General features: G+C 51.8%; 1 protein-coding gene across 4 annotated transcripts in view; it reads left to right on the top strand.

Annotated features, from left to right (window-relative positions):
* The window catches only part of WDR27 (WD repeat domain 27), a 151262-nt gene that overhangs the window by 34708 nt on the left and 92009 nt on the right, over nt 1–24545 (top strand). For 3 of the 4 annotated variants that reach the window (XM_055433681.2, XM_088840913.1, XM_088840914.1), the window contains exons 14-21: nt 787–865; nt 2437–2514; nt 5425–5522; nt 6776–6865; nt 12333–12454; nt 13423–13556; nt 16359–16456; nt 17752–17873. In XM_055433681.2, the coding sequence (XP_055289656.2) occupies nt 787–865; nt 2437–2514; nt 5425–5522; nt 6776–6865; nt 12333–12454; nt 13423–13556; nt 16359–16456; nt 17752–17873 (821 nt within the window). The remainder of the gene's footprint in view (nt 1–786; nt 866–2436; nt 2515–5424; nt 5523–6775; nt 6866–12332; nt 12455–13422; nt 13557–16358; nt 16457–17751; nt 17874–24545) is intronic. The other variant, XM_088840912.1, reaches the window with a different exon arrangement.

The raw sequence follows: 24545 nt of genomic DNA, 5'->3' as shown, positions 1-24545 counted from the left end.
ATTATCCATTTTCTAAAGCTGTTTTATAGTATTGCATAGAATATTCATATTGAATAGCAAGTATCAAATATACAAAAAAATGAGTAATTCTGGCGGGACTTTATTCTGTCTGAAAGCACCCTTGGGACCTGTCAGTGTCGGTGGTAAGTTCCTGAGGTGTCAGAGCTCTAACCAGCCAGCTGGGCCATGGAAACTTAGAGTGTGTTAAGAATAGGGTAAGGTGTTTCCTTGCCATTAAAATGCTCTATGGCTGGTCTTTCTGACTGTTGTGTCGTGATAAACACAGGCATAAGAGAGACACTTGGTTGGCATAAGAGACTTGCATTCCTGTTGTAGAGGAGCTGTACCTGGCACCAGCACAGAGGCACTTGCTCCATGCTGCGGGTTTCAGGGTCCCGTGGACAGAATCCCACTGGTCGGGTTCTGTGCGGCCTGTCTCACCCCAGAGTGGACAGCCTCTTCCAGACGTGCCAGGAAGGGCCAGCACTGTGGGAAGGGCTGACGTTTTAGCCCTCGAGTATCTGAATACACAGTATTAAACACTACGATTCAGGTCGTTTAAGGAGGAAAATCACGTTTTTGTTGTTTTCTGGTACTTTTAATGCCCTTGGTTTCCCTTTCTGCTGGTGGTGTTGGTTTGTCATCAGGTATGAAGCCCCTCCAGTCTGTAGGGTGTGCACTGACTCCTCTTGTGTGAACTCGGCTGTCTCTGCAGAGCTTTGTCCTTATCCACGATGAAGCAGCCGTGTTAATGACTTGCTTCTTCTGTAACCGTGTTTCCTGCAGCTGCTCGGAGCGTCGTGAAGGACCACCCGCTGGTTTTCCACAGCAAAATTCGGTCATCGGGCTACACGGCTGCCCCATGGTGAGTGGACCACCCAGAGACAGACCATAGCCTCCGGGCGCAGGTGCTGGTGTGGATGGAGGTGGGTGTGTGGACCCAAGCGTGTCACCATTGCAGAACAGAAGCAGCAGTAGCAAGCGTTTATTGAGTGCTTGCTATGTACTTTGGGGCTTCCCTGATAGCTCAGTTGGTAAAGAATCTGCCTGCAATGCAGGAGGTGGATGGGTGAGTGGGTGGATGGGTAGATGTGTGGGTGGATGGATGGGTGGGTGGGTGGATATATGGATGGATGAATGGGTGGCTGGGTGAATGGGTGGGTGGATGGGTAGGTGGCTGGGTGGAAGGGTGGGTGGATGGATGGGTGGATGGGTGGGTGGGTGGGTGGATGTATGGATGGGTGTTGGATGGGTGGGTGGGTGGATATATGGATGGATGAATGGGTGGATGGATGGGTGGATGCATGGGTGGAAGGGTGGGTGGATGGATGGGTGGATGCATGGGTGGATGGGTGGGTGGGTGGGTGGATGTATGGATGGATGAATGGGTGGCTGGGTGAATGGGTGGATGGATGGGTAGGTGGCTGGGTGGCTGGGTGGCTGAGTGCTGGATGGGTGGGTGGTAGATGGATGGATGGATGATTGGATGGATGGATGGGTGACTGGATGGGTGGGTGGTGGGTGGATGGATCCTGGATTCATGCCTCAGTGCAGCTGCACACTAGTCCAGGTCCTGAGCCCATGTGCTAGTCCAGTGGTGGTGCCATCTGCTTAGTGTGGACTCCTCGGGTTCACTGTGCTTGGCTGGGTCTTGCATGTGGGGCCTGTGAGGCGGTCCAGGGGGAGGAGGAACCAGGCCATGGTCAGTCCTACGTACCAGCCCCAGGGTTTGAACTTTCTAGGAGAAGTACAGGGAGATTCTAGGTGGGGTCACTGGGCGATGATGTGTTTCACTGTGACATCCTGGAGGCAGTGAGGACAGACGGGGAGGTGGTGAGGCTGACGACTGCCTGCCTCCTTGCCTGGGTGCTTCCTCCTCCTGAGACCTCACCTGGCTCCCACCGCCCTCACCCAGCCTCCCTGGACCCTGTGCTCTGGGTGGGATGAGCCCCCGCCCCGCCCGGTCCTCACAGGCAGATGTCCGTGTCCTTACCTGTCTCATCCAGGTCTGCTCCGGGTCACTGCCCAGGGGACTTGCAGAAAGTCCCCATTGCTGCGGAAATGTAGCCCCCCCGCCCCCCCGTCTCTCTCCCAGGGCTCCAGACCTGAAGCTGAAATCTGGGCTGCCCTGCATGCCCGGCTACAAAGCAATTATCTTAGCTTTTATCTAGGAACCCAGAGTTCGTAGGTAAATAGCACGGTGTTTTCCGGAATTTTAATACACAAATATATTTATGTCCCCATTAGTGAAAGAGCTGATATGGATATAGAATTAGAGGAATAGCTGTCAAAATTAAAGTGATTAAATGTTCAGTTTATTACTAACTTGGGACACGGGAAGCATTTATGAATTTATGTTTATTTTTTCACTGTGAAGTAGTTCTCTAAGCTTAGAACTTTTAATCTGTGAGTGACAAGGAGTTCTTCTTTCCACAGTGCAACCATGTTTTCACCAAAGACTAATTTCAAAAATGATGGAAAAAGAGTTTCAAAATGCAAAAACAATTACAGGTGGTATGTAACCTAGTTTGTGCATCCCAAGTAACTGAGATAATTTGGAGGAACTCTTTAGATACTTTGTTTTTTTCAAACAGATACAAGACCTTTTCAGTACCTATGTGTAAGTACATACATGTACACACACATATGTATGTATTATTTTTGTATCTGTCTCTTCTTTTAGTTAAATTTAATTCCTACTAATCATTTTTCAGACATGCTGCTGTTTTTAATCACCTTAACTATTTAGAAACATTTAATTTTTGTTTTAGGTTTCATTTTGGAGAGCATCATAGCTAACGATTATTCTGATAAGCGTCTTAGGTGGTAATTGGACAGGAAGTCTGAGTAGACATGGTGCTTGGTGCCATTCTGGGTGGCCTGCGATGGGCTCATTGGCTTGGAAAGGCTTCCTTAACCCAGCAGTCCTCAGCCGAGAGCTGGCTGCCCGGCTCTGTGTCCACACCTGTCCCCGTGTCCCAGGATGCTGGACGAGTTCTGCAGATTCCCTGGGTCCATCTCTCTGGACAGGAAGGTGTCTGGGGGCCTATAGGGCCCCCAGCTTTGCTGTTAGAGGTGACACCATCTACGCAGAGACAGTGGGCTGTGGCACTTGAGCTACTCCTCATTCCCGTGTGCATGACAGCTGCACCTGCTGTCGCTGGCTCACAAGACGCTGCTGGGCCTGACTTGCCCACGTTTAATCGCATTTCTTGGTCCTCTTCCTGCCCTGTCTGCTGTTCCCATGTTAGCAGGTCATTGCTACTGAGTAGGCGTCTCCACCAGATGCCCTCACGCCCTGTCAGACCCTCTCAAACATCCATGGTTGAGTATGGAATACAGCCCTGGGCTCTGCTGAGCTTGGATTTCCTGTGGTTGTTTTTCCAGGGAGTTATTATTATTTTTTTTTAATCATAAAGGATGCTGAATTTCCTCAAATGCTTTTTGTGCATCTGTTGAGATTATTGTGTTGTTTTTATCATCTCTGTTTTTAATGTGGTGTATCACATTGATTAATTTGTGAGTATTGCATCATCTTTGCATCTCTGGAATGAATCCCACTTTATCATGTATAATCCTTTATATACATGGTTAAATTCAAATTTGTAATATTTTGGTGATGATTTTTTGCATCTTTATTCATCAATGATATTGGCCTATAATTTTTTTGTAGCATCTCTGTCCGGTTTGGGTATCAGGTGGTGTTAAAGGTAAATTTGGGAGTGTTTTGCCTCAAGTTTTTGTAATAGTTTGAGAAGGATAGGAATTAGCTCTTCTTTATGTGTTTGGCAGAATTCCCCCGTGAAATTGTTCAGTTCTGGACTTTTTGTCTGCTGCTGCTGCTGCTGCTAAGTCACTTCAGTCGTGTCCGACTCTGTGTGACCCCATGGACGGCAGCCCACCAGGCTCCACCATCCCTGGGATTCTCCAGGCAAGAACACTGGAGTGGCTTGCCATTGCCTTCTCCGTTTTGTCTGCTGGGAGTTTTCAAATCACTAATAAAATGTCACTACTGGTGCTCCATCTGTTGAGACTCTGCTTCCTCCTGACTTGGCTTTGGAAGTCTGCATGCTCCCAGACATTGTCCCGTTCCTCCCGGGTGGCCCAGTTTACCGGCATGCAGCTGTCCACAGTACTTGCTACTGACAGCTCCTGCCTCTGCGGCATCGGTTTCCGGCTCCCCCCTCACTGCTCGTTTGATTTGCTTGGGTCTCTCTCTTCCCTTCTTGACGGCCTGGCTAAAGCTTTGCTGGCTCCGTTTTGTCTTTTCAGACAGCACTTCTTGTGCTGCTGGTCCTTTCTATCGTGTTTGGTCTCTATGTTATTTCCTCTGTGAACTTCATTGTTTCCTTTCTCTTGCTGACTTTGCGCTTGTTTATTCTTCTGTTTCTGGTTCCTTTAGATGGAAGACTAGATTGGTTATTTCAGATTCTTCTTGTTTCTTGAGGAAGGCCTGTGGCGCTATGAAACTTCCCCTTTTATGACTTATTTTGCTGCATCCCATAAATTTTGGGGCAGTTGTGTTTCCATTTTGATATGTCTTGAGGTCTTTTCTGATTTTTTCTTTTTTTCTTTTTGATCCGTTTGTTTTTCGTAGCTTGTTGTTTAGGCTCCATGTGTCTGTGCTTTTCACATTTTTCTTCCTAAAATTGATTTCCAGTTTCATAAAATTTTGTTTAGAAAAAATGCTTGATGTAATTTCTGTCCTCTGTCTCTTGTTGAGACTTGTTTTGTAGCCCATCATATGACCTATCCTGGAGAATGTTCCATGTGTACCTGAAAAGGATGTGTGTTCTGCTGTTTTTGGATGGGGAGAGTCCTATAGGTATCTGTTAAGTTGAACTGGTCTTCTGTGTCATTTAAAACATGTTTCCTTATTGATTTTCTGTCTGGATGCTTTGTCCTTTGATGTCAGTGGGGTGGTAGAGTCCCCTACTATTATTGTGTTGTTGTTAACTTCTCCCTTTATGTCTGTTAATATTTGCTTTATATATTTAGGTGCTATTTTACTGAGTTCATATATGTTAATGAGTATAATATCTTCTTGTGTTGATCCCTTTATCATTATATAATGCCATTGTTTGTTTTTAATAACCTTTGTTTTAAAGTCTGTTTTGTCTGATCTGAGTATTGCTACTACTGCCTTGTTTCCAATTTCATGAAATATGTTTTTCTATCCCCTCATTTTCAGTCTGTGTATGTCTTTAGCTCTGAAATAAGTCTCCTGTAGGCAGCATATACATATTATTTCATGGTTCTGAATGTAAGAGTTTATATATATATACACACATTATATATATAGAAATGTTATGGAATAAAATTATACATGTAAATAGGGAAACACTCACCTTATTTCTAGTATATTTTTTATTTCTAAATGTTACTTTGGACTGTCTCAGTTATTTTCTCTGATCTTCCCTGAAGTAAGGAGTACCCTTTGGAGAGTCCTCCGCCCAGCAAGCTGAGCAAGCAGCTGGCCATGGCCCACGACCAGGCTGCCCTGCTGTGTGTTCAGTATTCAGGTACGTTGCTCCAGCCAGAGCTATGCTTCACTGCAAGTTTCTTGTTTAAAATAGATTTTAAAACTCTTGGATATTTGAAGTCATATGACATTGTTTGAGTCTAGATTGAAATCAAAGCTTGCTTCCCCTGGACCGTCACTAGGATTAGCCCAGGGCATCCACGCGTGCCCTGCAGCTTCTGGCAGCAGGAGCTCTGGTTTGGTTATAAGCTGGTCCAGGTCTGTGCTCTGAGTATACGTGGCCATCTCCTCCACGAGCCCTAAGGGAGCCTGGCAGGAGGGCTGCATACAGAGGCTGGTTCATCAAAAGAGAGGCCACAGAAGAGCCGCCACTGCCCCCTGGAGACCTGATCTCCTGGTTCTTCAGTGGGTGGAGCCTCCCCCAGGCACACTAGACCCCTGGCATCCAAACACCTTTACTTCCTCTCTGGGAACCTGGCATCCAAACACCTTTACTTCCTTTCTGGGACTTTAAGAAGCCAGGAGGCAGCTCTCACCCAGGTAGCTCCATTGTTTAAGCTCTTCTCAGAGTTAAACATCATTTCTGGTTTCCAGATTTGCTTACAGGTGAGACTGTGCCTTTGCCCAGGTCCAGGGTCTGTCTGTGCACCAGACCCCGCCCCCATCTCCTTGAGTGTTTGACCAGCCGTCTGCCCAAATCCGAAAGGTTACTGACTTCCTTTTTTTTTTTTCCATAGAATTCCAGCCAGTCAAAGAATTTTTTGAATAACTTTGGGAAATTGGATGTGTAGTATTATCAGTAAATATTTATGTGATATTTCATATGCTTACCAAGCATGTGACCTAAAAGTAGGATCTGCAAGTTTGAATATTATGGGGAAATGTATAATTTATTATGACTTACTTTAGGGCAGTGTTTAGATGGAACGGCTGAGGCAAATATGCCCTTAAGAGGAGGCATGGGAGGCTGGGGGGCTGGTTGCTCGGGACTTCCCAGCACATTCAGGTTCAGATCCTGGTGCCGCCTCTCACCAGCCCTACGTCCTGGGCAGGCCCCTCAGCCCCAGCCCTCAGCTCCTGTCCACAGAAGAAGCTGGGTGTAGCATGAGCCCCCGGTGGACCCTGCACACCCGGTGACTGGGAGTTGAGGGAACGCTGTTACTGTTTCAGGTTTCCTCACTGCCTGTGAAAACAAACGTCGGGTTAACTGTAAAGTTCTATAATTTCACCTGTTGCAAGTGTGGTACCTCTGACTTATGCTTTATAAGGAGTTTCTCTTACTTTTTCAACCAGGAGATGGACAGCAGCTGGCCTGTGGCTTAGCCAACCACTTGTCCCTGGTCTGCAATGCTGACCTTACTGGGATGCCTGCTGTTTTGTCAGGTAAGATGGAGAATTTTAGTTAATATGGATTTGTGAGTGTTTTTCTCTTGTTACCAAGTCAGGTCCTTTTGCCAGACACTGAGGCAGATGCTGAGATGCCAAGGTTTGCAGCAGAGGAAGGGTTTACACAAGGCAGCCAAGTGAGGAGCTGGGAGGGCAGAGCTCAGACCTGCTCCCTGAGGTAGGGCCAGGCACTTACGGGACCGAGAAGCAGGGTGGTCTTGGGGGCGGGGGACGGGACGGGAGGTAGGGACAAGGTGAGGTAGTTGTGTGCTGCACAGACAGCCCAGGGTTGCATGCTGCTTCATGGGACGCACGTTCAGAAGCCATGAGGCGAGGGTGGCGTTCTGGGCCTCCTGATGTCAGGAGGCCGTCCGTTGGACACATGCACAGGCCTCGTTTTAGGGTCAGTGGTCCCAACAGGCTTGGCTGGCCACACACAGCTGATTCCACATTCTTGAAAGCCAGCTTAAGCCCCTGTAAGTATAGGGACCCATATGTCAGAGGCGTTATCCGACGGGGTGGTTATAGGGTGAGCGTGCTCAGTGAGGGTGGTGACCCATATGTCAGAGGCGTTATCCGACGGGGTGGTTATAGGGTGAGCTTGCTCAGTGAGGGTGGTGACCCATATGTCAGAGGCGTTATCCGACGGGGTGGTTATAGGGTGAGCTTGCTCAGTGAGGGTGGTGACCCATATGTCAGAGGCGTTATCCGACGGGGTGGTTACAGGGTGAGCGTGCTCAGTGAGGGTGGTGACCCATATGTCAGAGGCGTTACCCGACGGGGTGGTTATAGGGTGAGCGTGCTCAGTGAGGGTGGTAACCAGTGGAGAGTCTCTGATGCATGCCTCTCACCTGCTGTTCTGCAGGATGAGCTCATGGATTTCTGTTGGTCACGGTTCCTGTTTGCCCTGTGGGCGTGGCTTCAGGGTGGCCTTTTTAATCCTCTGGGGCACAGATTCAGCCTCGCTATGGTCCTGTTGTTAATCTGCAAGCGCCACGCTTGTTCCCTTCAAACAAGAACAGACTAGACCTGTGGCTGACTTGGGGAACAAAATGACCAGATTACGCGGACCCTGCTGACCTGAGCAGGGGGGAGCGTCACTTGTGGGGCCAGACCTGGAGGCGCGTTTGTGGAAGGGGCTCCGCAGCGCTCAGGTAAAGTCCGTCTTGGAGGTCTCTGCTTCTGAGAGCAGAAGCTGGCCATGCATCCCAGTGTGACGACCATGGATCCCAGTGGAGTGTCATTCGCTGGCAGGGTCTGTGTTCACGCTTTAGACTTGAGAGTGTTTCCCATCCAACGTGGCTGTCTAGTCCAGGGATGCCGGGGGGCCCAGTGCTGACCCTCCTGTGAGGGTGCACCTGGCACAGGGCAGGCTGGTGGCACAGCTGGACGGATGTGAGTGCGGCCCGGGAGGACCACCCCCTCATGTTGGGTGGAGGGCAAGGGGTGTAACAGCTAAACCCTGGGGTCAGTCACTTCAGAAGGTCAAACTGATTAAGATTTCACTAAGTACAGTGGAGTTGTGGACACACGAAGTCCTATGAAGGGATGACGCTGAGCCTGGAACTCCTGCTGCTGTCTCTTGAGTTCTGCGTCTGTCTGAGGACTGCCCACTGGCCCCCTTCCAGGGTCCTTCCTGTTGGGCGCCTGCAGCCTGGTTCCCGACCTCCACCACTGCTCCGGTGGTCCCGGGGCAGGGCTGGGGTCAAGGTTGTGTGTCTTGGGGGGTGGCGCTGGGGTCAGGGTTCTTGGGGGACTGGGTCAGGGTTGTGTGGGAGGGGAGGCTGGGGTCAGGGTTGTGAGTCCTGCCGGGGGGAGGCTGGGGTCAGGGTTGTGTGTCCTGGGGGGAGGCTGGGGTCAGGGTTGTGTGTCCTGGGGGGAGGCTGGGGTCAGGGTTGTGTGTCCTGGGGGGAGGCTGGGGTCAGGGTTGTGTGTCCTGGGGGGAGGCTGGGGTCAGGGTTGTGTGTCTTGGGGGGGTGCTGGGGCCAGGGTTCTTGGGGGGCTGGTCAGGGTTGTGTGTCTTGGGTGACAGGGGTCAGAGTTGTGTGTCCTGGGGGGGCTGGGGTGAGGGTTCTTGGGGGCCTAGTTGTGTGTCCTGGGATGGGGCTGGGGTCAGGGTTGTGAGTCCTGGAGGGGTGGGCTGGGGTCAGGGTTGTGTGTCCTGGGGGGGGCTGGGGTCAGGGTTCTTGGGGGGCTGCGGTCAGGGTTGTGTGTCCTGGAGGGGCTGGGGTCAGGGTCCTTGGGGGCCTGGGGTCAGGGCTGTGTGTCCTGGGATGGGGCTGGGGTCAGGGTTGTGAGTCCTGGGAGGGGTGGGCTGGGGTCAGGAATGTGTGTCCTGGGGGGGCCTGGTGTCAGGGTTGTGTGTCCTAGGGGTGCTGGGGTCAGGGTTCTTGGGGGACTGGGGTCATGGTTGTGTGTCCTGGGATGGGGCTGGGGTCAGGGTTGTGAGTCCTGGCTGGGGTGGGCTGGGGTGAGTCCTGGGCAGGGTGGGTTGGGGTCAGGGTTGTGTGTCCTGGGGGGGCTGGGGTCAGGGTTCTTGGGGGCCTGGGGTCAGGGTTGTGTGTCCTGGGGGTGCTGGGGCCAGGGTTCTTGGGGGGCTGGTCAGGGTTGTGTGTCTTGGGGGCTTGGGATCAGGGTTGTGTGTCCTGGGGTGGTCAGGGTTCTTGTGGGGCTGGGTCAGAATTTTGTGTCCTGGGGGGGACTGGGGTCAGGGTTGTGAGTCCTGGGATGGGAGGCTGGGGTCAGGTTGTGTGTCCTGGGGTTGGTGGGCTGGGGTCAGGGTTGTGTGTCTTGGAGGCTGGGGTCAGGGTTGTGAGTCCTGGGAGGGGAGGCTGGGGTCAGGGTTCTTGGGGGGCTTGGGTCAGGGTTGTGTGTTCTGGGGGCTGGGGTCAGGTTGTGTGTCCTGGGGGCTGGGGTCAGGTTGTGTGTCCTGGGGGGGGTGGGCTGGGGTCAGGGTTGTGTGTCTTGGGGGGTGGCGCTGAGGTCAGGGTTCTTGGGGGGCTCGGTCAGGGTTGTGTGTCCTGGGAGGGGAGGCTGGGGTCAGGGTTGTGTGTCCTGGGGGGAGGCTGGGGTCAGGGTTGTGTGTCCTGGGGGGAGGCTGGGGTCAGGGTTGTGTGTCCTGGGGGGAGGCTGGGGTCAGGGTTATGTGTCTTGGAGGGGGGCGCTGGGGTCAGAGTTCTTGGGGGGCTGGTCAGGGTTGTGTGTCTTGGGGGGCTGGGGACAGGGTTGTGTGTCCTGGGGGCACTGGGGTCAGGGTTGTGTGTCCTGGGGGTTGGGATCAGGGTTGTGTGTCCTGGGGTGGCTGGGATCAGGGTTCTTGTGGGGCTGGGTCAGAGTTTTGTGTCCTGGGGGGGACTGGGGTCAGGGTTGTGAGTCCTGCGGCGGGAGGCTGGGGTCAGGTTGTGTGTCGTGGGGGCCTGGGGTCAGGGTTGTGAGTCCTGGCGGGGGGAGGCTGTGGTCAGGGTTGTGTGTCCTGGAGACTGGGGTCAGGGTTGTGAGTCCTTGGCGGGGGAGGCTAGGGTCAAGGTTCTTGGGGGCCTGGGGTCAGGGTTGTGTGTCTTGGAGGCTGGGGTCAGGGTTGTGTCTTGGAGGGGGGTGCTGGGGTCAGGGTTCTTGGGGGCCTGGGGTCAGGTTTGTGTGTCCTGTTGCTCTTCTTCTCTAGCGCGTCCCTGCTGTCCACACCTGGGGCGTCAGTCATCAGAGGCGGGCGCCGTCTACCGTTGCTGTGGGGAGAAGACATTGTGGAAAGCAGGGCCCAGTGGGGTCCCGGGGCGGGGGCACATGGCTCAGCAGGGCCTGGGGTCTTGGTTCTCACCCTGAGGCCAGTGTCTGCACAGCCCTCGGGGTCCTGGCGCTTCCAGTGTCCAGGGTGGAGCTTGGAGGAGAAGGTCCCATTGGGTTCCTGTGGTCACTGGGAGTTGCGGTCTGTCTGTCCTGACCCTCAGGCGGGAGCGGGCAGCCTCCTGACCGATCTGCTCCGGGGGAGGGGCGGTGCTCCTTAGCGGTGGGGGTATGGGGGGACCGGAGGCAGGGGTCTGCTCCGCTGTGGGGAGGGGAGGGAGCCCCGCTGAATCCGCCTCACGTGGCCTTGAGGCCTCTGGCCGCCTGGGGAGGCGGTGGCCCGAGCAGCCTCATTTGAGGCGGGAGGGAGGGGAGCTGCTCCACGTGAGCTGGTGCGTCTGGAGCTCGGTGTGTCCAGCTCCCGCCCGTCCACGCAGCCGGCTCTGGCTCGGCAGGGAGGCAGTCCTCGTTGCCTTTGCTGTAGCTCCCGGGAGCCTGCAGCAGAGGGCAGCAAAGCCATTTCTGGTGTTTCTCCCCTCTGTTTTCTCTGGGTCATGATTACGCCAGTCCATCCTCCCAGGATGGTGGCCCCCCTTCTTCCTGTGGACTCTGACCGGGGTGACGCGGTGATGCTACACCCCTCTGTCCGATCTCAGGTTCCCGAGTGTAGGTCACATGCTGAGCCCCAGGCGCGCGCGGGCGTCTGGGGTGAGCTTGCTGAGACAAGTGTGTCCCCTTGTCGGCTGTTCTTTCTGGGCAGTTTGTCACAAAGCATTCGACACGGGAAGTCTGAGACGCTGGATCGCGGGCCCAGGGGTGGCGGGTGGAGCCTGCCCCAGGGCGGCGCAGGGCGCAGAGGTGCAGCCTTGCTCATCACGGGAGGCGTCACTGGTTTTCTCACCTGCGTGCGCGCACCGTGGCCGGTGAACAGCCCGGCCCGGCCCTGTTGGTTCTAAATCTCCTCTCGCAGGATTGTGGTTTTCTCTTCCCAAACAAGTATCCACCTCCGAGAAACCTTTCCCGCACGGGCTCCTCTGCTTCTCGGTGGCTGGGGGTGGGGGGGTTGGGGGAGGTCCTGGATGATTCTAAGGTTGCCTCCCGGCCGCGATGGCCTTTCTAAGGGGTCGTGAGGGCAAAGCGGGTCCGAAAATCAGGTCGTGTGCGGGTTCAGAGCCGGAGGTGGCTGACGCCAAGTGGAGGGCAGGGCTGGCTGGAGGGTGGGGGGAGTCAGAGGGGCCGATACAGAATCTGCAGTGGGTCCTGACGCTTCCTTGGGACTGAGCGGACCAGCCGGGCAGCGGGTGCTGGGCTGGCAGGGGCCGGGACTCCCCAGGAGCGGCTGTGGTGTTGTCCCTGGTGTTACCTCCTGATCTGGGCAGCGTTTCCTCTCCCTTCCTGAGCATCCGCTTATTGCCCGGGAAACGAGGGGACGGCTGAGTGATAAGCGGTCCGTTACCTGCAGGTCTGATTGCTCAGACACTGTCACCGTTGGCCAGTGGAATCCTCTAACACCTTCTTCGCAAACTGGCCTTTAAATGAAGCAAGGTCCGCCGCCTTGGGCGTCGGCTCGCTGGGGCGCTTGGCTGGGAGAAGCCTCCGGGGTCACTCCCTTCTGGACGCGGCGGCGGCGGTGGCTCTGCTGCTTTGTGGGGCTCAAGGCCCGCTCTTCCTGCCCTGTCCTCAGGTCACGACGGGGCGGTGAGCAGCGTGTGCTGGAGCCACGACGGCTGCTGGGTGCTGTCCGCCTCCCAGGACGGGACGCTGCGGGTGTGGTCGGTGCGCAGCCCGCAGCCGGTGCTGTGTCTGGTAACTGGGCGGGGGCAGAGGGCTGGTGGTCGGGGGCCCCACCCAGCTCCTCCTGCGCAGTCTCCGGCCCCACCCGAGGGGTGGGGTTAGGAGGGCAGCACAGTGTGTTCACGCGCACACATGACACACAAACAGCGCAGCACACTCGTGCACACGCGCACATATGCACATACAGTTAAATAAGCCTGACGTTTGTATGTCTGAAAATGCCCGAACAATAGTAAAATGTGGGAATAATTTAAATATAAAAATAAATGTGATTCTAGTAGAGGCGATAATAATGCCCACAGGACACTATGTGGGGGAAGTGTGTTTTGGGGAGAAAAATGCCTTATTTTGGTGACCTCATGGGAGACTGTTTGGAAACAGAGGGAAGGGAGTCAGGAAGATGGGTAGCGGGGGACAGGCGACGCGGCTCTAAGTCACCAGGCTCCTTGCTGGCAGGAAGCAGATTCAAGGCCGCTGTTAGCACCCATCCTGTAAGTCTTGTAAAAGGAGACTGAGTCCTGGGGCACTGCTCGAGGAAGGCTGGTCACTCCAGGGTGGCGGGTGGGGCCTCTGAGGCCGAGGGGAGAATGGGGGTTGGCTCTGGGGCCCAGAGTCCTGTCGACTTCTGCACCCTTCTCAGGCCGGGCTGCGTCATTGGAGGAGCAGACACCTCAGAACTGGGTTTAAAACAGGTGTAGAACTTTGGCTTCAATGTGTGTACTGTCAAGTTTTAATTTTCTTTCATTTTAGAGTTTTTAAAAGGCCAGAATTCCAAACACTCATTACAGTAAAATTTTAATTACATAGCATCATTTCGAGAGTCAGGAAGAAGAACCGAAGGTTGTATGTTGGTTCTACCAAGAGGCATTCTGTACATTTAGAATAAGTGGATGTTTGTGTTAGGATGAGAGGGTTTCATATTTATAGCAGTAGAGTTTTTACTGACATTTATTAGTGATGATGACCAATTCGCACTGCAGGGCAAAGACATGTTCCCTAAGCCTGTCCAGTCTGCACAGTTTTATTACATCGACGCGTTTATCTTGTCGTCCTCTGGCCCCGAGGTCCAGCTCCTCAGGCATCACATCGACACCAGCAAGGACGACTTACGAAGGTAGCGCCCTCCGCGGTCGGGATGCTGTGTCTCACCCTGCGCCGGTGCAAATAAAGTAACGGGGTCCAAGGTGTGGTCACACCCGCCTGTGATCGGAAGGTCCTTCTCCGCATGTTGAGCTTCCCTGGGGACCAGGCCTGGGCCTCGGGGGACTCACCAGTGTCCGGGACTCAGGAAAGGGGGCCACTGCCCTGGTTCATCGACATGATGAACACGTTCTGTATGGAGACTGTTACCATCTATAGTAAGTTGAAGTAGTGCAGTGGTCAAGAATCAACCTGCCAGTGCAGGAGATAGGAGTTCCATCCATGGGTTGGCAAGGTTCCCTGGAGAAGGAAATAGCTACCCACTCCAGTATGCTTGCCTGGAAAATTCCATGGACAGAGGAGCCTGGTGGGCTACAGTCCGTGGGGGAGCAAAGGGTCTGATGTGACTGAGCACATGTGCACGGAACGTCTCAGATGCGTCCACAGAGGTACGAGTGTATGGTCTGCTGGACACCTGCCAGGGCACACCTGATGTCAGCAGACACTAACGTTCGGCTGTCTTTGTTTTCAAAGTGTTAAGAAAATGAAACCTGCAGAGAGAACCAGAGGCCTCCCCTCTGAGCCCTGCCCCTCCGTCCCCTTCCTGAGACCCACGTGCTCGCATCCTGGCCCTGGTCTGTGCCCATCCAGGGGTCTGTGTGGTTTGATGGGCAGTCCGTGTGTGACATACCTGTGATGATGACCACGCTCACGAGCACGGCTGCTCTCTGTGGGTTTACCTGTTGGGATGTGTCGGGCGATAGGAGGCTTCCACACTTCTTCCTGTTCTCACATCCAGACACCTTGTTTGTTCCAGGGGGGCCACCCTGAGCTTCCCTGCATGCGTCTGGTGGTGGGCCTGGTGGGCCAGGTGGGTGTTTCTGGACTCCGTGCTCCAGCCACCCCACAGGGGGCGTACGTGGTGCCCAGCAGTGTGGTGGTGGGCTCGCACTGCCCTGAAGGCAGTGCCCGCAGTCCCCCTGTCCTGCATCCTGCAGCATGGGGGCCCGTCAGCCAGCTTCCTTCCTGGAGCTGAGCAGCCGCTCGCTGTGCTCACACCATGATGCTGGTGTTCCATCAGGTCCCGCCCACCACCCTCTTCTGGGCGGCTCTGTCCCACTGCTGTCACTCTGCAGAACACGGTGGCTGCTGCAGCTCCAGGTGTCATGTCTGTGTTTCTCATGGCAAGATGAAAGGGAGTCCTGTTTAGGCCTGCATGCCTCAGGGCCCCACCAGCACCTTGGGTGTTGGGTGGGGCTGGTCTCATGGACAAGCTGTTTGCCTCTTGTCTTGGCCCCTCCCCCTTCCCTCACCTCTGACCGAGTCCCCGTGGTGCTGACAGCCTCACCTTGATGGGCACATGCCAGCCTCCAGCACGGGGGACTCCTGCACCCTGGGCAGGTGTGGGTTGGGTCAGGATCACCTGTACCTTATCCCGGCCCTCCCCTACTGCAGGGACGTCTGCACCTCCTTTGCTCACATGACTCTTCTCTCTCATGGGCTGTTCTGTCCACAGTAAGTTGCTGCTATCACCTCTTTAGCCGTGCTGCTGTGTGACTTTGGGGAGTCTCTCAGCAGGACACACAGGGGTTTATGAAATCTCTGCTGATCATTACGCTTCATTCCCAAACTTCCCCTGAGACTTGGCCTGGCTTGTCCCCTGAGTCTGCATGTGGCCTTTTCTCCCGGGACATGAGGCCTGTCCCTGCACTGCAAGTCACCCCTCTGGGCGCCACTCTGTGCCTGGCTCTGCATCAGAGCCCTGCCCAGCAGTTACCTCCCTGTGGACGGGATGGGCTGACAACCAGTTTCATCCGCACCTCAAGTGTCTGAGGGGTTTGGACACTGAGTGCGAATGGCTTTGGCGTTGCCCGCCTGTGCATCACTTTGCCAACAAAGGTCTGTCCAGTGCAAGTCGTGGCTCTTTCGGTCGTCATGCATGGATCTGAGAGTGGACCGTAAAGAAGGCAGAGAGCCAAAGAATTGATGCCTTCAGACTGTGGTGTTGGAGAAGACTCCTGAGAGTCCCTTGGACTGCACAGAGATCAAACCAGTCAGTCTTAAGGGAAATCAACCTGAATATTCGTTGGAAGGACTGATGCTGAAGCTGAAGCTCCAGTATTTTGGTCATCTGATGTGAAGAGCCGACTCCCTGGAAAAGTCTCTGATGCTGGGAAAGATTGAGGGCAGAAGGAGAAGAGGGCATCAGAGGATGAGGTAGTTGGATGGCATCACCGATGCAATGGACATGAACTTGGGCATGCTTCAGGAGTTGGTGATGGACAGGGAGGCCTGGGTCTTGCAGTCCATGGGGTCACAGAGTCAGACACGCCTGGGCAACTGAACAATAACAGACAACTTATAGCTCACTGGATATCTGAAGTAAGTAGGGCCTCCCTGGTGGCTCAGATTGTAAAGAATCTGCCTGAATGCAGGAGACCCGGGTTTGGTCTGTGGAATCTGCGAAGTATACGCAATTATTTTAAAATTAAGAGAAAAATCTGTTTTCTCATAGATAGGGATGAATCCGACTTGGCTATGTATATAGTAATATTTTTCATGAAGTTTTATTAAAGGAAAAGCCAGAATTACCTAAAGGTTAACTTAGGTAGTCAACTTGTTACCTAATAAAATAAAATTTATTTCTTATTAATATTAATGAAATATGATTGTTAATACTGACATGAAAACTTTTATTTTCAAGTTTTTGAAGGTAGAATCTTGGGTTGTGGCAAAAGGGGAACAAGGGGATAGATCGTCCTCCACCCTCTCGCAGGTACAGACAGAAGAGCTGGTGCACGCCCGTGTGCAGGCTCCTCACGACCGACGCTGCGGAGATCACCAGCTTGTCCGCAGTGAACGATTTCTACTCCTGTATCCTTTCTCCTGCTGTGCGTCCGATGTTTTCACATCCTGACCATCATCCTTCCGGCAAAGGCTAGTGCTGAGGGTCCAGGCTCCAGGCTCGGGCTGAGTGCTCGGACCTCGTGGAGCTCTGGGGCCTTCGTGTAATGGCTTCATCTCAATAATGAAAGGAGCCCCGGAGGGAAGGGGAAGCTGGAGGTGGGGAGCCTGTGAGGTGGAGCAGAGTGACGGGACCTGAGGTTCTGGTCTGCTTGTGTCTTGACAACAGTGCATTTATACCGGACACGGCCACACTCACCACATGCATCCTTTGATGGACTGAACGGTGTAGCCCATTTCACGTGGAAGATGGCAAAGTTACAACAGTGCTGCTGAACAGCACGTTGGTCCCACAATGTTTTGAGTTTTTGTGGTTACATCATCATTTAAAATTAAAGAGCATTGACTTTATTTAGAAACAAAGCTCTGATCTTTAGGGAGTCATCTTATAAACTTTTATTCAAAGGTCTTAGATTCTTTTGAAAAGTTTTATTCTTGAAATTTCAGAAGGTCTGATACAGGGTATTAGAGGATCTAGTATATTTTAGTTAGAATTAAGGTAACTTTTTTATGCTAGAACCTTTTGCTAAAAACACAGAAACACTTAGCGGAAATGTGTTGTTCTGATTATTCTGTCCTTGAGTGAGGATCCCTGAGTATTTGGGCTTTAGCATTGGATTTATTATTGGATCTAGTACTTTTTCTGTTCTGTACTTTTCTAGCGCATATACTTTTTTTTTTTTTCTACACCACATGGCAGGTGAGAGCTTAGTTCCCTGACCTGGGATTGGACCCATGACCCCTGCAGTGGAAGCGTGGAGTCTTAACCACTGGGCTGCCAACCTAGCCACTGTCCCTCCTGGTCCATGTGGATGAAGTGTCCTTGCCATGTGCTGCATTCAGGGCTTGTCCTCCGTGCAGGCAGCCTGACCTGGTGGGAGGGGCACCGCTTATTTCCGCGGCCTCCCTGTCTAGTCTCTGGCTGAGGCTCGTCTTTGAGCTCGCTGCCGACATGTGGGCCGGCCATTCTGCCTCTTGATTTGGGTGTTTCCTGACATCTCAAACCTCGCTAAACTCTCAGTGGACCTAGGCCTTCCTCATGGAAATCCTGTCCTCCCCATCCTCCCAGCAGCTCTGGCCAGGCACCCGGGATCAGGTGGGGAGTGGGCTGTGGTCAGGACTGTCCTGTGGAGCCTCAGGAGATCACAGCTGGTCATCTGTCCGTGCAACCTTCTGCCGAGAGAAGTTCCATAACCGAGCCCCAGACCTCGTGCTCGCTGCGGGGCGGAACCGGACCTTGGAGGTTTTCGACCTCAACGTGGGCTGCAGCGTGGCCGTCATCACGGGAGCCCATTCTCGGCCCGTCCACCAGATCTGTCAAAATAAAGTGAGTGACCTTCTGACCGCACACAGCCTTTGTAAACTTTGCGTTTAAGTGTTTAACAAACTTATGATGCAACCTTATAGCAGTTTGCTGCCAAAAGCAACAGTGATTTTTATTGGCCGTGAAGCTATTGTCAACCTTGATGTTTGATGTTAGAAGGCATTTGGATGCTGTGTCGAATGTGGATGTTTGTACCTTTGTCTTTGATGATTTTGGGGTCCCAGTGTTTGATTTTACCACTTTCAATTGAAAATGATCCCATTTTCGTTTACCATTTGGCGGTGGTTTTGGGTGTTTCCAGTGCTGGGGAGATTCTGCTGGGATGTGAAGCAGCCTTTGTGGATTAGCGGGTCTCTCTGGCGGGTGCAGCTGGTCTGTCTCAACAGAGGAAGAGTTCACAATGACACACAACTGGGCGTTGAAGCTCAGGGACTGAGGAGGTGGCCGTTCTGATGAACTCGTTGTCTCACAGTTTAGTTCAAAAGATGCTTTGTTGCTCAAAAGAACAACCAAGAAACTTGTGAACAGAACTTTTGTTTTCAGGACTACAACTTTGATTTTTGATAGATTTGTAATCGCTTTCCAAATTAAGGATTTACTTTATAATGCCTGCAGAAATATGCATTATGGTTCAAGGATATTCTCCTTTTTTAAGTGAAGTCTTACTATATTGCTCACAGAAGACTCTCTTATCCACAGTTTCAAGATGTTATTCAGGTTTAAGTTTCCATGTGACGGCGTGTGTGGACGGCGTTCGTGGTCTGATAGTCGGTGAGGTTCTGTAAGTGGCTAAGTGGGAGGATAGCACAGATCTGGGGCCGTGGAGCTGAATTCTCACGAACTGACTTTGGTGTTGTCCTGGGGGAGTGGGAGTGGGGGTGCTGGACCCAGATTCAGACTGTGTTGGGGGCAGTGGGAGACCGCTGATGTGAGGGGCAGTGGCCTGAGGCCCTGCGTCCGAGTCCTGGGAGGTCCGTCTGGACGTACCGTCCACACAGCCGTGGCCAGAGTCCTGGCCCCTGGCTTTGGCGGGCAGCGGCTGGGGGCTGAGGAGGTGAGCGTCCGTTCCTCCCCGGGGCTCCTGGTCTTGGATGGGCATCTCGAGGCTCAGACTGGGTCCTACCTGGACGTTTGCCCCAGTTTACCCATTGGAGGTTCATTAAGGAGGACATTTCCAATTAAGAGGAAGCTTTTCTGGTTTGTATGATGTTTTCAGCTTGCTGAGTTATTGAAGAAAAGATTATTTTTTTGCATCTTTTTTTGGGAATAGACTCTTAACTGCATAAGAAACAGAGCAAAAATATTTTAAACACTGTGCAGTAGGTCCCGCAGACGAATGGAGCACCCTCTGAAGGACGCAGTGACGCCGTGGCACTGCTGACATAGCAGCCTCGGACCCGCGGGGGTGGCAGGCCGTGCGGCGTGATGGCGTCCCCTGCTGGCGCGGCCCCTGGGAGGGCTGTGGGTATGGGTGTGCCTTTTACGGCCGGATTGCGGTTTGCGCTGCGAACCGTGATCTCACACTGCTCATTTCAGAGGAAGATCTGCCAGGATGGCATTCCAGATTGATTATTAGACCTGGTAGAGTTCTGGGCTTTTCAGTGAATTTGATAATAGACTCATATATCTTTTCCATTTTAAATCCATTATAAATCCTATTTTCTTTTTTGCATGTTCTAATCTTTATTTCTTTCTGTAGTTTATCATATAGCCATAAAAACTTGATTGAAAGTTGGTATGTTAGAGATCAGTATAAGGCTTTTATTCAGTTTGGTTCCCAAAACTGTTTAAGTTGAAAATGCAAAGTATAATCTTGGTGTTTTGATGCTCTTTTACTTATGATGTAAGGATAAAGCCTTGGCTTTAAAATAGTGGTAAAGACAATTCTTTTAAACTTAGCTAACCAGATTGTGTCATATTTTCAGAGAAGTTATTTCACTTTGAAAAGTAATATGTTGCTATTTTGACTGATATCTTCCTCTCTGTTTCCATTTCATAAAAGAAGATATTTTAACTTTTTGCATGTAATGCTTTTCTCTGTTATAAGAATTAAATAATATAATGTATATTGATTTCTTAGCATATGCTAAATTCACTAAATGGAAGCTATTTCTAAAAATATAAATTTATGAGGGCTGGTGGACATTGCCTTAGAAAACTCTTAATCTTCATATGCAACTAATTTCGCACAATTCCTTTGTTCCCATGAGTGTTAAGGAGAAACGTATAGAATTTTGCTTCCTGCAGTTGAAAGTCAGGCTGAATTATTACATAAATGATGTCTGCTTTCAAAGAAACTGCGGCCTGGAAGGTGGGAGATGTGGGTGTGAGTAACCCGCACTCATGAAAATCTGACTCTTGAAGCTCCATAAAGTGTGTGAGTCGCTCAGTCGTGTCTGGCTCTTGCGACCCCATGGACTGTAGCCCAACAGGCTCCTCTGTCCCTGGGATTCTCCACGCAAGAATACTGGAGTGGGTTGCCATTCCGTTCTCCAGGGGGTCTGCCCAACCCAGGGATCGAACCCGGGTCTTCTGCATTACGGGCGATTCTTTACCATCTGAGCCACCAGGGAAGCCCACTTAAGCTCTGTAAGGTGAGAGAAAAGTGCCTCCCCCACAGCGATGAGAACAGGATGCTTGTGCTGTTCTGGAAGGTCGGAGCAGACGGCATGCAGCTGGAGTCGCACATCCTTCCACGTGGTCAGACAGAAGTTGACTTTATGGGGCCTTTGAAGGTGCAGGAAAGAGAGAAGCAGGTTGACCTGACTCCTGCCGGAGAGTCTGGACGAGTCCCTGGGTCTCAGGTTCCTCTGTTCCCAGACTGACTTGCATATAAAATTCCAGAATGGGATTAACACCAAGAATGCAAACCTCCGGAGGATGTAGGTTTGAGTCCAGCTTCCATTCAGCCTGGGCCCTGGTCTACTCCTGCCCCTCCAGGAGCCCTGACCACCCAGCCTGCTGCTAAAACACACATCCCTGACTCCACGTCTGGCCTTTGGTTCCTCAGGGGATCCCTCTGACACAAACCCCCAACTCTGCGTCCGGCCTTTGGTTCCTCAGGGGATCCCTCTGACACAAACCCCCAACTCTGCGTCCGGCCTTTGGTTCCTCAGGGGATCCCCCTGACACACACCCCCGACTCCGTGTCTGGCCTTCGGTTCCTCGGGGCCCCCAGAAACACACCCCCGACTCCGTGTCCAGCCTTCGGTTCCTCGGGGCCCCCGACACACACCCCTGACTCTGTGTCCAGCGTTCGGTTCCTTGGGGCCCCCCGACACACACCAAGACTCCGTGTCCGGCCTTCGGTTCCTCGGGGCCCTGCTGCTTCTGAGATAGAGTGAGCTTTGCAGGCAGCCTCTCGCCGCTCTTCTTGTTTGTCTCTGCCTGCTGTCCTCAGGGTGGGTGTGGACCCTCCCGTCTCGGGTGAGGGGGTGGGGCATCCGCGTGACCTGCGCCGCTCTACTGCACGGCGGAACTGCTGTGGGATGCCCCACGCCAGGCGGCAAAAACCAGGGATCACTTCCACTAGGGGATTCACCTGCTATCACCAGGGGCAGGTGTGAGCAGGTTCCTAGTCCTCCATGTATCAGGTCACCAGGGGCAGGTGCGTGCAGGTTCCTATCCTCAGTGTACCCCGTCACCAGGGGCAGGTTCCTCTGGCTCCTGTGCTGTGGATCGTTGGTCCCAGTTGCTCTCCCCCTGCCTCAGTTGAGCAGAGGACTCTGTGGCCCCCAGGCCAGGCCACCCCAGGTTTCCTCCCCTGGGGGCCTGGAGCCGGTCCATCTTGAGCTGTCCGCAGTGTCGTGGCAGGGCCTGGAAAGCAGGTCACAGCAGCCCGCGCTGTGTCGTCAGATGAGAGGTGTTAGGTTGGAAAGGGAGTTATGAGGGGTTTGATGGGAAAAGAACTGGTTTTACTTCCTGAAAATAAACATCTGAACGGTATATGATGGAATGAAAAGATGAGGCTATACGGTTAGAGGTTTACCCCATGGCTTAATAGCTTTCTTAAACTTCCCTGACATCTGTCAGTTACGCATTGGCATCAAAGTGTTCCGACTCAGCAGAGTTCTACAGGAACTGTCATCCTGCAAGTCCAAGTTCAGGGGAAGCAGAAGCCACAGTTGGCCCAAAAGTCCCATTTCCACTCAGATAGGAAATAGGTTGTTTCTGACTTCCTTTCGGCTTGGTGACAAGTGCAGCTGCAGCTGCAGGCGCTGGTGGAGCTCTGTGTTAGCATCCGGGCTCGTGTTGTGACCTGTGCAGAGGATCACCTGCAGCGGCCTCGTGTTGCACAAGCAGAATTTAATTCATTTTACCTCCAGTCACAAAAAGTGAGGCCTTGCGTTTTTATTTTTGAATTCTATTTTATATCATTAAATGGTTTATTTTTAGAATGAAAGTGCGTACATATTTTTTTATGATTTATTGATATCTTTAAGAATCACAGCAGATGTCTTTTCTTTATATATTAAAAAAATCTGATTCGCTACTACTCTTTTTTGTGTCTGAATGAGATTCTTGCATTTTTTTGTGATGTAAATCTGTAGTGTACATGCCTGCTCAGCCTCTTCAGTCGTGTCGAACTCTTTGCAACCCCATGGACTGTAGCCTGCCAGGCTCCTGTTTCCATGGGATTTCCTAGCCGAGAATATTGGAGTGCGTGTGCTAAGTCACTTCAGTCCTATCTGCCTTTCTGTGACCCCATGGACTGTAGCCTGCCAGGCTCCTCTGTCCATGGGATTCTCCAGGCAAGACTACTGGAGTGGGTAGCCTTTCCCTCATCCAGGGGATCTTTCCACCCCAGGGATTGAACCCAGGTCTCCTGCATTGCAGGTGTATTATTTACCGCTGAGTCATCGGGGGAGCCCAAATGTGCAAATGTATAATACTAGACAGCTAATTTGATTTGAAAAGCTAGAAAATATGTAAAATTTTAAATAGTTTAATGAAACTATCTTGTCACACCAGAACTTTAGATTTTCAGAAATAGTAGTCACTCAAATTGACATAATTTGCTTTAAAACAGATACTTCATTAGCTCTAGGTCTTACGTTTTTCTCTTTTTTAGAGAAGTGCACTGGTTTTTTGCTACAGGGAAACGTTCCTGTTTGCTGGCCCCTGCTGACTCCCCGGTGACTCTCCCCCAGTGTGTGCTCAGCGCACAGTGCCTTCTGCAGCGCGTGTGCGCTCCTTCCTGTAGCAGCGCCGAGCCCTGTGTGTCCCCAGCCACCTCATCTTCAGTGCATCATGCGCATGAATTTCACCCATTTTTGTGCATTTCTTACATGTGCATTTAGGCCTATAAATTTCTCTCGGAATGCCACTTTGGGTGTAATTTGCCAGTTTAGCAAATGGCCTTTTGATGTAGCAGTAAATATTTTCTGATTTTTTTCAGTCTAGTCTTTATTTACATATGAGCTTTCAGTTTTCCACATCCATAAACTAATTTGTTGTTTGGCCGCTCAGTTGTATCCAACTATTTGTGACCCCATGGACTGCAGCATTCCAGGCCTCCCTGTCCTTCACCATCTCCTGGAACTTTCTCAAACTCAGGTCCATTGAGGCGGTGATGCCATCCAACCATCTCATCCTCTGTTGTCCGCTTCTCCGCCTGCCTTCATTCTTTCCCAGCATCAGGGTCTTTTCTAATGAGTCAGTTCTTCGCATCAGGTAGTCAAAGTATTGGAGCTTCAGCTTCACCATCAGTCCTTCCAATGAACATTCAGGGTTGATTTCCTTTAGGATTTACTGGTTTGACCTCCTTACAGCCCTAGAGACTCTCAAGAATCTTCTCCACAGTTCAAAAGCATTGGTTCTTCGGCGCTCAGCTTTCTTTAGAGTCCAGCTGTCACATCCATACATGACTACTGGAAAAACCGTAGTTTTGACTATACAGACCTTTGTTAGTAAAGTTATGTCTCTGTGTTTTAATAGGCTGTTTAGGTTTGTCATAGCTTTTGTTCTGTTGTTTCCTCATCTACTTGCCAAGAAGTGATGGGATGAGATGCCATGATCTTAGTTTTCTGAATGTTTAGTTTTAAGCCAACTTTTTCACTCTCCTCTTTCACCTTTATCAAGAGGCTCTTTAGTTCCTCTTTGCTTTCTGCCATAAGGGTGGTGTCACCCTGTTTGTTTAACCTATATGCTGGGCGCATCATGAGAAATGCTGGGCTGTATGAGTTAAAAAATGCAGTCAAGATAGGTGGGAGAAGCATCAACAACCTCAGATATGCAGATGATACTGCTCTAATGGCAGAAAGAGAAGAGGAAATAAGCAGCCTTTTGATGAGGGTGAAGGAGAAGAGTGAAAGAGGCAGCTTAAGATTAATATTAAAAAACTAAGATCATAGCATTTGGTCCCATGACTGCATGGCAAATAGAAGGAGAAAAGGTGGAAGCAGTGACAGATTCCCTCTTCTTGGGCTCCAGAATCACTGCAGATGCTGACTGCAGCCATGAGATCAAAAGACAATTGCTTCTTGGCAGGAAAGTGACGACAAACCTAGAGACCGTGTTGAAAAGCAGAGACATTACTGTGCTGACAATGGTTGTGAGAGCTGGACTGTAAATTTGGCAGAACACCTAAGAATTGATGCCTTTGAACTGTGGTGCTGGAGATTACTCCTGAAAGTCCGTTGTACTGCAAGGAGATCAAACCAGTCAATCTTAAGG

Source organism: Moschus berezovskii, chromosome 10, assembly GCF_049115385.1.
Source record: "Moschus berezovskii isolate FMDL1 chromosome 10, NW_MosBer_1.0, whole genome shotgun sequence".
In the NCBI taxonomy this organism is placed as follows: domain Eukaryota; kingdom Metazoa; phylum Chordata; class Mammalia; order Artiodactyla; family Moschidae; genus Moschus; species Moschus berezovskii.
Note: the sequence above shows the minus strand (reverse complement) of the source record. Positions and strands in the feature narration are given on the sequence as shown.